Here is a 13,684-nt window from a genome sequence, read left to right as displayed (position 1 = left end):
TTTTATTTCAACTATTAATTTTGGGTTTATTTTTGAATTTAAGTTTCAACCTGCGAGTTTAAGTTTAAATATATAAATTTTAATTCAATTTATAAGTTTAATCTAGTTAGGAGTTTCAACTTTCAATCTGAACTTTCAAGTCAAATTGTGAGTTCAATTATACATTATGAATTGAATTATGAATTTTGAATCTATCTTTAAATTCAGAGTTTACATTCGAATTATGAATCAAGTTTGAATTTGTACTTTTAAGATCTAATTGAAAATGCAAATTTGAATTGAAATTTAATTAATTAAACTTGTTGAAATATAAATTTTATTAAATTTCAATCTCAACTGAAATTTTAGTTTTAAATTTAAATGGAAATTTGATTCATAAAATTGATTTCAGTCAAGAGTTCTAATTTGAACTTTAAATTTAATTTAGGAATTCAATTGTGCATTTTCAATTTAAATTACAATTTTTAAAATGACTTTTTCAGAAATAACCAAACAACAATTGCTACGGATTACAGTTATTTTTTCACTTTAAAATTTTCTTTTTTAGAAGTAACCGATTTTTTTGAAGTGATTTATTTTAATTACCTCGGTAATTTATGAGCAACCAAACAAGCTCTAAATAAATTTGTCTAAATTTAGTAAATTTGACCTGCGACCCTAATTCACAATAGAGGAGGCACTTGGGAGGTGTCGCTTGATGTGTGGGTGTATGAGCATCTAATCATATTTTTCCTGCAGTGTACTGTATCCATGATGTTTGTATTGGGACAAAAATTTGGTGGGCATCCGTCCAAACAATTTGTTTAGGGACAGAGCCGATGGGCACCGTGTGCCGTGTGTATACGGGCGCCCATCGCCACCGCCTCTTTCCCCTTTTTCTCTCTCTTTCTAAAAAACGGAGCCCACAATTTTTATTTTATTTTTTTTGTTTTTGGCCGTTTTCAAGGGTCGCGGTGGGCGCCGCACGGCATCGTCCCCAAACAAAATTGTTTGGGGACGATGCCCACCAAATTTTTGTCCTTTGTATTGGGCGTCCGTTTTTTAGTCACATCGCTTTAAAGAATGTCTAAATATTTGCACTAGAACTTTAGAGAAAAAAAAAAAAAAAAAGAAATAATTATGTTTTATTCTTGTTAATACCATATATTGTGCCATTTTCAAATTAATGAGAGGGATCACTTGCATGTGTGGTTGCTCCAGGGTTGCTGTTGCCGATATCTACGGAAGAAAAAGAAACATTTGCAGGTGTTTCTCTAAATTTTGCATGCATACTCCTAATTGATTATACACGCACGAGCAAGGCCTTTAAAAGATATGCGCGTAAATATCAATTTCAAAAAAATATTTATGTTAAAATAAATTTTTATGAACTTTATTATTCACTCAATGTTATAAATAGTAGGACAAACTTGCACGCTTTTTCAACCAACTTTATAGAAGTTCACATCACAAATTGACCGGTTAGAAGCAATACAATCTCTACACCACCAAAAAATAAATAAAAATTAAAAAAAGGGGCAACTCACATGTTACATCTGAACGGTGAGAATAACAGCTATCCGTCTTTAAGTAATTGAAGACCAGCTATTTTTCTTGTGGAATTCGATTACGACGCTTTTAAAAGTATCAAATACTTAGATATATTTGTAAATTTTTTATTATTATTATTTTTTTCTTTAGATCATACTATTCAATCAACTACCTTCTCCATTTTTAGGGGGCCACTATTATCCTAACTGCACACCCCTTAATCCAAGAGCCGAAAATCTATAAACATCAATAACTTAATATTTTTAAAAATACAGAAGCTTGATTCTTTTTTCTGTGCGTAAATTTCTCCTTTTTTTCTTTTTTTTTTTTTTGGTTGTTGCTTCTTCTCGCTATAACTCTTTGCTAGATTACCACCCCAATGAACGGAGAGAAATTATTGCCTACACCCAGTGCACAGCATCAGCCATGCACCGCCAGTCTCATCAGTCTCTATTGTTAGAGCTGTTTTGCTGAGGGGATTCCAAAATCACAGTGCCCCGCATTTGGGCGCATGCGCCGCCTTTTAAGTTTTAACCATAGCAATTCACAGAGTTGGTGAACCAGGTTCAGGCGATAATTTACTTCAGTGTTGTTCGCTGCTAACACGGTAGACCAGGTACAACCAACGTAACTAATTGTTGTCACTGATGAGGCCAAGGTAGACCAGCACCAGTAAAGAAACACTAGCTGAAAGTGAAAATTCTGATCATAGACATACAGAACATGCTTAAATATACAATTTCATCGTAAATCGCAACAAGATCACTATAAGACCAAAATTAAAACTACCGGCGAACTAAATCGCTTTCGTGAGCCGATCGGGCCTACGAATCGTGGGCCTGGGCGTGCTCGGGCCTGTGAGTGAACTCGTAGTCGAGGTGGACGAACGCGCGCTCGATTTCGGGCAGCAGCTCCAGCTTCTCCTGCAGTGACTCCCCGATGTCATGGGCCTCGCGAAGGGGCATTTCGGAGGGCAAGACAATGTCCACTTCCACAAAGAAGTGCGAACCGAAGGTGTAGGCGCGCACCGTGTCGATGTGCCTGATGGCCTTATGGTGGTTCCAGCAGAGGTAAGTTAGCTTCTGCAGGAACTCCGGCGCAGCAGACCGGCCCACCAAGGAGTTCACATTTTCGAGCACAGTCGCCGACCATGTGCGGATCGTGTACAACGCCAGCTGCAGAGATTTAACAAAAAAAAATTCAGATCACCATCCATTTGCATATTATGGTACAAGTCTCTCTTCATAAAGTAGCTTGCATCTTAAATCGAGAACTTCAGATACCTCCTCATGGTATAGCCTGATCTTACTTTAATACCAATGGTTCTTACTAGAACTTACAATTGAGCACCTAACAATCACATGGCTTGTTATAATTTTTTCTGAAAAAAAAGGAGACTAAATAAGGATGATTACTGATTTTGGATAGTTAAATCCTCATTTACAAAATTATTGACATAATACACATGAATGTAGGTGCTCAATTTTAGTGGAATGTGATGGCCAATCACAATGAAGCCTTGTGGTAAAGCGTAGTAAAATCAGATGATACCACTAGAACACATAAAAGTGGTATATTCACAATATTTCTTCGAAGTTGGTTTCATGGATTATAGATTTGACTAAAAAAATATTCAAAAGACGATTAGTTAATCAAGAGAGGATACCTAATTAAATGTCAGAAATGTGTGCCACATAAAAAAAAGGAGATAATGATGGCTTCCACTTACAATGATAGCTCCAACTGGGTCGATCCAATATATAACATAATTGGCGAGAAGTGCAGCAACAAGGCCGATGACATTGGTGATCACATCGAAGAAATGGTCCTGTGCATAAGCCTTAACAATTTCATTTGTGAATGAGCGACAGTATATGACAAGCGCGAGCTTCACCAATGTCACAGATAGCATGATGTCTACCACCCACTTCTCCTGTTCATTCGTCAAGCTGAACTGATTTTCCTGCATTTATGCATCCATTTTAGTTAACAAGCATGAACTAAGATGAGCGAAACTTAGGATCACAAGATAATAATGAATTCTTCAGCAAGTAGAAGTTGGACAAGATTTTTCATGTCTGAGAGCATGTACGCCTGCTTGAATAGGGGTAAATTGCAAAAGAGGTCCTCAGCCTTTTCACAGGTTCAGTTTAATCCCAACCCTTTTAATTGTTACTATTAGGCCCCTATGACCTTTAAATTTCAGCTTAACTTCCCATATGGTGGTTACTGCGAATTCCCATCAACTGAACCAAGAAATTTAAATGAACAAAATTGTGACGAAGTGCAAAAGTAAGGTAACTCGATGACAATTGAGAAGTTGGGGACCAAACTGAAGCCTCGTAAAAATCTTGGGGACCCCTGGTGCACTTTAATCATTTGAAAAGGGTAAATAAAAAAAAAAAATCTTATCAAAACAAAAACATAGGCATGAAAACCAAACATCTCATTAAAAAAGAAAAATGTCTGTTTAAAAGCAAGGAGAAGAATATACACTTACATCAGATATTAGAGAGCGCACTGACTCTAAGATTATTTGGAGACCAAGTGTTGCCATAACAGAGGCAAAAACTAGAATCCCCTGCACAAAATATTTGCTTTGAGTAATCTTGTGGACTGGCGAAAAAAAGCATCCTCACGATAAAAAAAGGAGAATTAGAATGATGCTTCTATGAAATGCCTAGAACTAGGATTTATAGATCACATAAAAGAAAACAAAATCATTCTATAGAAAATTCCATTGAGGGCTAAGAAGAAAGCACAAAAAATGTTTAGACGTTAAGGAATAGCATGATTTCATAGGCTTTGAAGTTTGAACCAAAATGGAACGTTTTAGTTTGATCATCTTGGTTTGGTTTCCCGGCGAAACTGAAGAACACAGCTGATGCATTGATATACCTAAGGGGCTCAGTATCTTCTTAAACAAGCAAAACCAAAAAGAGATTACACCAAAGTTGAGATCAGTAACAGGTCCTCTTTCAACAACCATGAATATGATGCTTCCCACATCAAACTAGCCATTCCAGGCCAATATAACCATGATTGTTCAATAGCTTAGAAAGACACATGATGCTTGACCTAGAAAAACAAACTGAGAAATTCTGGTCCTAGTTAAAACGCTGATAATAAGAGAACAAAAATTGTAACGCATTTATATTTTATACTAGAGGTAAATAAATTTTCATAAAAACCAAAAAGAATCTCAATAAAGTCTAAAGTTTCGACTCATCTATACACAATAGCATGAAAATTAGACATAAAGCTTCATAAAAGTAGTATTAAACACCATGCGTTAAATCAAAATGTTGTGAAAATAAGGTTATTATGGTTGTCTCAGTTATGAACATTTGTTTAGATCCTTTTGGAAAACTTGGAAACAGTTTCCAGCAAAATTTGAAATCGAAATAACAGGCAGCTCAAACAGTTGAAAAGACTATACACTCTTTGGGCAGCAAAACTGACATTCCAAACATTAGAAGAAAGCCATAGACAAATGGTTGTAATTATGAAAAAAAAAAAGAAAAGAAAAAAAGGATTAGGATAATATCAGCTGTTGGTGACAACGGTAAAATATAAGCACTTTACTACAATATCAGGATTAGGCAACAAACGAATAAATAAGAACTTCTTGAAGGAAAATAATGCATTTCTTTTCAGAAAGATCAGTTAGATCCAATTTTGAAGGAAACGTACCAGCGGCTGCATGCGTTTTTTCCCAATAGGGTAGTGGTAGGGATTTGGAGTTTGCATAGAGAATGCAGTAAACCACAGGATAAACCCAGATAACAGATCAAGTAGAGAATCTAATGTGGATGCAATAATAGCTAACGAACCACTCCTTATTGAAGCATAGACTTTTGCAGCAAATAGAACCATGTTTGCAACATTTGATAATCGAATGGCCAGAGTCTCACTTTTAGCAACTTTTTCACGCTCTTCCTGAATGCGACAATCATTATAGTTAATGATAGATATAAAAGTAAAAAGTTTCTTCATACCATCATAAAACTAAATAAATGAAAAGGCTAGCATTGAGAGTAAGAATGCCAACCTTTGACATTCCAGGCAGAAATCCCCGATCTGTCAAGGCATCCATTTCGTTAAAACCCTCCAGCATTTCCACCTGCTGCTGATAATACTCGGCCACAACATCTCCAGGACCTATAGCCATCAAGAAAAGTATCAGGTGCATATCCATCATTAACATCCTACAAAGAATTACCAATTAAGGGCAATCAGAGTAGAAGAGACTTTACCATGACTTAATCAGCCAAGAAAGCACATAATGTGTGGACCAGCAGAGAACAAAGAGGAGTCAATTCATCAACAAAAAAAAAAAAAAAAAAAAACTGTATGCGACATCGAATACCTCAAGAAAACGGACTGATTTGGTTTGGTTTTCTGTGTGCATATAGATGACAGCCTTTCTTGCGAACTAAAGAATACTCCAAATTTGTCTGCTAATACTCTATTCATTTTCCAAATTTTGCCAGTCTCTTGACTAGGCAAATGAATTTTCGTTTCTTCTCTTTTTGCAACTAATTGCAGGAAAACACATGCAGATCAACAGGAAGACAGGGTTGAAAGCCGTAATTGCTCAGCAGATTCAAAAATGGAAAAACACTAAGTTAATTGAAGGTACTGCACCACTGCAGCAAACTCACCAGGTAGAGAAATTTCAGTGCAGTAGTATCAGTCACAGGTGACACTATTAAGTAGATATGAGTGATTTGATAAGTGGGGCTCAGTGTTGTGTCTTACTTCAAATCAAGTTTCCTTAATATCCTAACAAAACAATCCATTCTAGTACATGAATTCCTACCAAGTAGAACCCTTAAAAATACATAGCTATGAACCACTGGAATCAAACATCAAAAAAATTTGATTCCTCACAAACAAAAAGCAAAGCTAAAATACTAGAATCTTTTTTACTAAATATAAACACTCATTCACCTGCTCCCACAAGCGCTTCACCTTGGCCACAATCAACCAAGTTTTATATACCGAAATATAGAATCATACCCAAAATTGCAACTTCTTAATATTTTAGAACAAAAAAAATATAATACACGTTCCCTCCTTTTAGGTAAGGGAATCAACATCAAAGAAAACAACCCACCAACATAAGCAAAACAACCCACCAACGAAAACTCCCATCTCAAAATAAGACGCAACAGGAGCTTTACCACAAATCAGAAACCATCACACACAAGTAGCACGCCGGTCGGAGCAAACGCGTGCGACGGGTGGAGCACGCGATCCGCCGCACTCGTGGGGTTCGAGCGCACATCTCCGCGAGCGCGCGCGCGCGCGCGCTAGAGAGAGAGGGAGAGAGGGAGAGAGACCTAGCACGCCGAGGCAATCATGGAGCCCGCGAGGGGGTTTCTCCTGGTGCTCCGATCGCCGGAATCCGTCGAAGTTGAGGCGCCATGAGCGCTCGCGGTCGCCGGAATCCGGGAGAAGGAGAAGCTCCTCGTCTCCAGCCTCCACGCCGGGCCTCGCCGGCTCCGCCATGGCCGCCGCCGCCGCCGAGGTTTCCAAACCCTAGGACTAGATCGGAGAAGATTAAGAGAGAGAGAAAGAGAAAGAGCGAGAGAGAGAGAGAGAGAGAGCGAAGAGTGTGAGCGAAGAAGAGCGCTATTAAAGGCGCAGCGGCGCGATTAAAGAGCCAACGAGGAGTTTGGGATTGGATTGGCGACTGCTTGGCCGAATTATTTCGTTGGACCAGGTTCACCATTCAAGCCCAAGAGCCGGTCTACAGTTATCAACCTTAGGAGTGTCGAAAATCTAACTTAAAATTATTTAATGCCACGTGTAATCTTTAATCTTTAGTACTGAGCGACAAGAAAATATTATATAATAATGTATAATAATATTTTTCAAAACTTGCCTATAGGAATTAAACAATTGCAAAATTTGTAAATCAGTATTTATTGTGTGAAAATAATTATTAAATTTTATAATTTTAATAAAATATAAAATATAAACTATTATAGGCCATAACTTAATAATTTAAAATTCAGCTTAAAATTTTTTTACTTTCTAGATATTCAGAATAAGTGGTAACTTGGGTTCATAAATTATGTTTGTATTTAACAACTATGTTCGTCATATTAATTTAATAATAATTAAAAATATAATTTATAAATGATTAAAATAATAAAATATTTTTTTGGTATTGGAAATATGGTGTCCTGTTAATGTAATGTGAGTTTTACCGTTGTTATGGGTCCATCGTGGACCACGGTGCAGCGAACGGCTAGCCGAGGGGACACGTGGACGGGTGTGATTGATCCTACGGGATCCCGTGGATAAACGGATTTCACAAGCCCGTTTCGAATGGCGGGGCCCACCGACGAGCCACCTAATGGTGGGGGTCGCGTCGGCGGTTTGGCGGATACCGATCGGTCGAATCCGCTGTGTCCTCCGCCACGTAAGCGCTTTTCCACACAGCTTCGAGAAAATCCGTAGACCCGGTCCACCGAATCTTTATCTATCCCCAAGAATCCTCGTGATATTGTCAAAAAGTTCCTGTAAATTTTGAAAATGTTGATGTTGTATTTTTCTTCTTTTTTTTTTTTTTTGACTCTCGCCTTGTAGATAGATACCAGCTCAGATGACAAATTATTATGTTACATACGTGCTGATTGTTTGTGATGTTTATATATCTAAATAGCTGAAGCCTCAAGCTCTTCTTTTTCGAAACGTACAAGTTATATATTCAATCTTCGCATTTTTCGAATAATCGCCACGGATAATTGATCTTCTCTTTAAGTTTTAATATTTCTAAATACAAATATTACAGATAATTTGACAAGCAGAAATCTAAAACACTTCTTATTTGAACCGTATAAATAATCCATTCGAGCTCCCAATCTTTAAGATAGCGCATCTAGTTTTTTTTTGAGAAAAATGTAGCATGCTATCCGCTTCATTTATTCAGAAGGTGAATTAAGCTACATGGATGAGACATCAAAGCCTCAAGGGAGACGAAAACAAAGAAAAGACAGACGGTGTTTACAGATACAGTTAATTTCGCTATACTGTCAACAAGACCTATCTACCTACCAATCAGAATTTCCCGACTGAGCCATCAAGTGTTTAATCTTATGAGTCCTACGGAGAGGGTCCGCTTGATCCCTTGCAAAAATCGCTCCGTTCCTGGTCTCCCACGCCACCCACCAGCAAGCTATAATACCACATAACCCGTTACTCATGTGTTGTGTCCCCTTCCGATCTTTTCAAATATCCCATAGCCAGTGGACGTCAACTCTCAAGTCTCCTGACTGGACATCCTCCAGTGACTTCACCATAAGGAATGTGAAGAATACGCACTGTGTAAAGAGATGATCAATCGTTTTTATTACTGACCCACAAAGCACGCAAGTCGTATTCCCAATCCATCCTCTTTTTAACAAGTTGTCCATAGTGAGTATCTTTTTCTTAAGCACGAGCCAACAGAGCACGCATCTAGTTAACAATCAATTTCTCTATACAATATTTTTGATTTGGTCCCGCAGATATTTTGAGATTGAATGGACACAGCGACGCTCTTCTGTTTACGGATGAAGTGTGGAAAAGGTCCCGGGAATGATCTGTAGAAAAGAATCTCCTTGTGGAGTGAGATGGGAGCGATTTGGTATGTGGTTGGTGAGAGTTGTGGGTCCGTTTATTGGTTGGTACGGAACTAGATTTTTCTTCGGAATTCAAATGGGCCACTGATCCACAGCTCTATCCAATTTATGTACTAGATCGATGAGCGCAAAAATGATGTGGATTTGGAATCTTTGAATATTGCATTTTAGTCCCAAACCGCATTAATGGACAAATGAAAGTTAAAAGCTCGATCTCAGCTGATAATTTAAGAATTCATGTAATGATTAATTAATTGATGTTTTATTCAGAGAGCGACGAATGGTTCTGAGCTGAGTGTAGCCTTTTGTTTTGTTTTTTTTTTTTTTGTCTTTTTTGCCAGTTAAGGGTTGTTAGATTTTTCAAATAAGTGCAGATTTTTTGAAAAAAAAAAAAGAAGATTTTTAAACAAACACCGTGTTTATATAGTTTTGTTGCCAGGATAAAAAATTTAAAAAATAAATATTAGTTTCTTTAGAAATCAAACGAACGACAAAAATAATTTCCAATCAAAAAATCATTTTTTGAAATATTTTTAAAAAACCTAATTAAACGCCCACTAATGTATTCTACACTTGAGCTACGAACAACCAGTAATTATTAATAATTAAATTAAATTAATGTAACCAACTATTTATAACATGCGTGGTGAAAAACTCCATAAAACAAAACTGATAGTATATTATTTTCATTTCAAAACATAATAATAATAATAATAATAATAAGGAAAAACTTCAAAAACCCTCATGTGGTTTCGCATTTTTTCACTTTAGTATTCTGTAGTTTAAAGTGTATCGAATTAGTATCCTGTGGTTTCGCACTTTCTCACTTTAGTATCTTGTGGTTTAAAGTGTATTAAGTTAGTACTCTATGATTTTATTTTTGTATCAAATTAGTCCCGCGTGGTTTCATTTTTCTCTTTTTATTATCCATTTCGGGGTTTTTTTTTCATTAAATCAATAACAAAGTTAAAACTAAAGGGTACTAAAATAAATATTCGATAAACTTAGATAAGATATTTAAAGTTTTTTGTATATAATTTAAGCAAATATTAAACCACAGAGTGCTAAAGTAAGAAAGTGCGAAACCACATGGTACTAAAGTGAGAAAGTGTGAAATTACAGGACACTAACTTGATACACTTTAAACCACATGATACTAAAGGGAAAAAATAGGAAACCACAAAGGAGATTTTTGAAGCTTTTCCTAATAACAATAATAATAATATCTAATGATGATATAGTCAAGGAACCGTCTTATAGTGACATGCTAAAATAATGACCAGAAGAATTGTGTGACATCAACTAAGGCGGTCTTTAGTTCGTACATAGAGGTCTATTTTATAAAATAAAAACAAAAAAAGCTATTGGACTCGACATACGCATACGGGCTAGGTGTAACACGTATACTCAGTTCATCCAAAAATTCTTTTTATTCTCTAATTTTATTATTATTATGGCCTTTTTGCATAAAAAATTCACTTATTTTGAACTTTTATAAAATCGAGTCACTTTTTTTATTTTTGCAGATTCGGTCCGCTTTTTCAGCAAACTGACCAAAATACCCTTATTACTTTTTCTGTTTCCTCTTTCTTTCTCCTCTTCGTTTCTGTCNTCATTAAATCAATAACAAAATTACAACTAAAGAGTACTAAAATAAATATTCGATAAACTTAGATAAGATATCTAAAGTTTTTTCTATATAATTTAACCAAATATTAAACCACAGAGTACTAAAGTAAGAAAGTGCGAAATCACATGGTACTGAAGTGAGAAAGTGCGAAACTACAGGGTACTAACTTGATACACTTTAAACCACATGATACTAAAGTGAAAAAGTGAAAAAGTAGGAAATCACAAAGGAGATTTTTGAAGCTTTTCCTAATAACAATAATAATAATATCTAATGATGATATAGTCAAGGAACCGTCTTATAGTGACATGCTAAAATAATGACCAGAAGAATTGTGTGACATCAACTAAGGTGGTCTTTAGTCCGTACATAGAGGTCTATTTTATAATATAAAAAAAAAAAAAAAAAAAAATAGAGCTATTGGACTCGACATACGCATACGGGCTAGGTGTAACACGTATACTCAGTTCATCCAAAAATTCTTTTTATTCTCTAATTTTATTATTATTATTATTACTATTATTAAAATTTATTTGATTTTTTATAAATTATAAGATTACGGAGATGTAAAATTTATACCTATATAGAGCTGTACATATAGCATTTTTCATACAATAATAGACCAGCAAACTCCACGTTCATGAAATTCGGCATTACATGATTAATCTTACCGTCCAACCAAATTGAAGATTAATCTTAATTATTGGATTTCGTTGGATCGATCGGCATTATTAATTGCGATAAATTGGTTTTCCGTATGGACAATAAATTCATAGAAAAAAAGTTTAGGCGGAATATTGGTGACACAATTTTTTAAAATCAAACATCATAACCTTAAGTCAAACTTTAAAAGAAAGACGCACCAACAAAATAAACATTGTAAGCTCAATCTCATCCGCGCTCATCAATGCAATTGATTGGGAATCTATTTCATAATTTATGTCCTCAATCACATTTTTTTTTTCTTTTCTGAAGACATGATGAATTGATATAGTAGAGCTATACTTCACTTTTAATCACTAATTTAATATAAATTAAGTAGAAAATTAAGAAAAGTTTTTCTAAAAAAATACCATACAGTTGAATTAACTATAAAAGCATACCGACCGTACCTAGAGCAAATGACAAAGAGTTTGGTGGTTGGTATTCGAGATCCCAAGTTCGAATCCTAGTTGATTCACAACTCCAACTAAATTTATTTATATGAAATAAACAAAATAGGTAGCATCCGTTCAACAAAATTTCGGCTTTTATTTTCAACTGCAATCATCTTTTTAGTTCAGTATTTGATTAGTATAGTTTTGGCCGAGGGAAATGGTGAGAATTAACATCCCACGGTAAAATTTGCAGCCACAAGCACTCTAAGAAAAATAATATTTACAGATTTTTTTCCAGTATTTAACGATGTGTAAAATTGTCCCAAATTAATAGATCGTCGTATTAGAAAGCATTGGCATATATGAGTCGTGCGTGTATATATTGACGCTTTTGTCATTTTCTGGTGAGATATATTATAGCACTTTAAAGTGTCAAATTTTTTTTTAAACCGAATAATTTTAGGTGTCAGAAAATTAAATAATAATTTGAAGAAATTATATGACGCTATTTTTTGAAGTGCCGGTATCTACTATATAATAATAGTACAACTGTTTGGAGATGCTTACCTTAAGCGTGGTTTAAAAAAAAAATTCCTTATAATAAGCTTTATTTAGGGAAAACTTCAAATACCCCCATGTGGTTTCGCACTTTTTTATTTTAGTACCCTGTGGTTTAAAGTGTATCAAGTTAGTACCCTGTGGTTTTCGTACTTTTCAAATGTATCAAGTTAGTACCCTGTGGTTTCGTACTTTCTCACTTTAGTACCTTGTGGTTTAATATTTCGTTAAATTATATACTTCGAAATGAATAATAAAAAAAGAAAATTAAAACCAAATGGTACTAACTTGATATAAAAATGAAACCACTGGGTACTAACTTGATACAAAAATGAAACCACATGGTGCTAACATGAGACATTTGAAACCATAGGGTACTAAAGTGATAAAGTGCGAAATTATAAAATAATAACTTGATACACTTTAAACCATAAGNGACGGCGAAGAAGAAGAAAGGGAGGCCGAGCGGCAAGGCGCAAGAGAGAGAGGCGGAGGCGCAGCCGGCGCTAGCGAGGAGTGGGGACCATTACACCATTACACCATTACACCATTTGCACCATTACACCATTACACCATTTTGCACCATTACACCATTACACCATTTTGCACCATTACACAATTACATCATTTGCACCATTACACCATTACAATTTTGCACCATTACACCATTATACTATTTGCACCATTACACCGTTACACCATTTGCACCATTACACTATTACACCATTACACCATTTACACCATTACACCATTTGCTAGTCGGCAGCTTCTGCGCGGCAGCGGGAGGAGGGGCGGCGCCGACGGAGAAGAACACGCCCGACGTCGGTGCCGGCGCCGGCTGCGCCTCCGCCTCCACCTCCCCCTTCTGCGCCCTGCCGCTCGGCCTCCCCATCTTCTTCTTCGCCGTCGTCTTCTTCTCCGCCTCGGCCTCCGCATCCAGTTTAGGCCTTCTTCTTCGCCGTCGTCTTCTTCTCCGTCGAGCCGTCGTCGGGTTGCATGTACAAGACGGCCAACTCGGTGTACCGGCCGGACTCGCCGGAGTCGCGCTTCACCAACTCGTCGGACGAGGGGCGCGATCGGGACATGACCAGCCTGTCGACGGCGCCGTCCGACGACGAGTAGTACAATGGCGAGTCGTCGGAGAGCGTGATACGCGGCATCAAGTCGTCGGCGCACGTCGACCGCCTCTTCTTTGAGCTCCCCGGCGCCGACACGGGCTCCATACTCGGCGACGC

General features: G+C 36.6%; 1 protein-coding gene across 3 annotated transcripts; it reads right to left on the bottom strand.

Annotated features, from left to right (window-relative positions):
* Positions 2,083-7,176, bottom strand: LOC109719427 (metal tolerance protein 5). 3 transcript variants are annotated; one of them, XM_020246107.1, is made up of 7 exons: positions 5,900-6,451; positions 5,787-5,791; positions 5,582-5,691; positions 5,224-5,469; positions 4,031-4,111; positions 3,260-3,493; positions 2,083-2,705 (listed from the first exon to the last, which is right to left on the bottom strand). In XM_020246107.1, exons 1-7 carry the CDS (start codon positions 6,004-6,006, stop codon positions 2,355-2,357), a joined length of 1,134 nt encoding a protein of 377 aa, XP_020101696.1. In that variant the 5' UTR covers positions 6,007-6,451; the 3' UTR covers positions 2,083-2,354. The 3 variants fall into 3 exon arrangements, with proteins under 3 accessions (XP_020101696.1, XP_020101695.1, XP_020101697.1); XM_020246106.1 differs by lacking the exons at positions 5,787-5,791; positions 5,900-6,451 and adding an exon at positions 6,876-7,176; XM_020246108.1 differs by lacking the exons at positions 5,787-5,791; positions 5,900-6,451 and adding an exon at positions 6,484-6,742.

Source organism: Ananas comosus, linkage group 13, assembly GCF_001540865.1.
Source record: "Ananas comosus cultivar F153 linkage group 13, ASM154086v1, whole genome shotgun sequence".
In the NCBI taxonomy this organism is placed as follows: Eukaryota; Viridiplantae; Streptophyta; class Magnoliopsida; order Poales; family Bromeliaceae; genus Ananas; species Ananas comosus.
The sequence above is the reverse complement of the archived record's forward strand: the minus strand, read 5'-3'. Positions and strand labels throughout refer to the sequence as shown.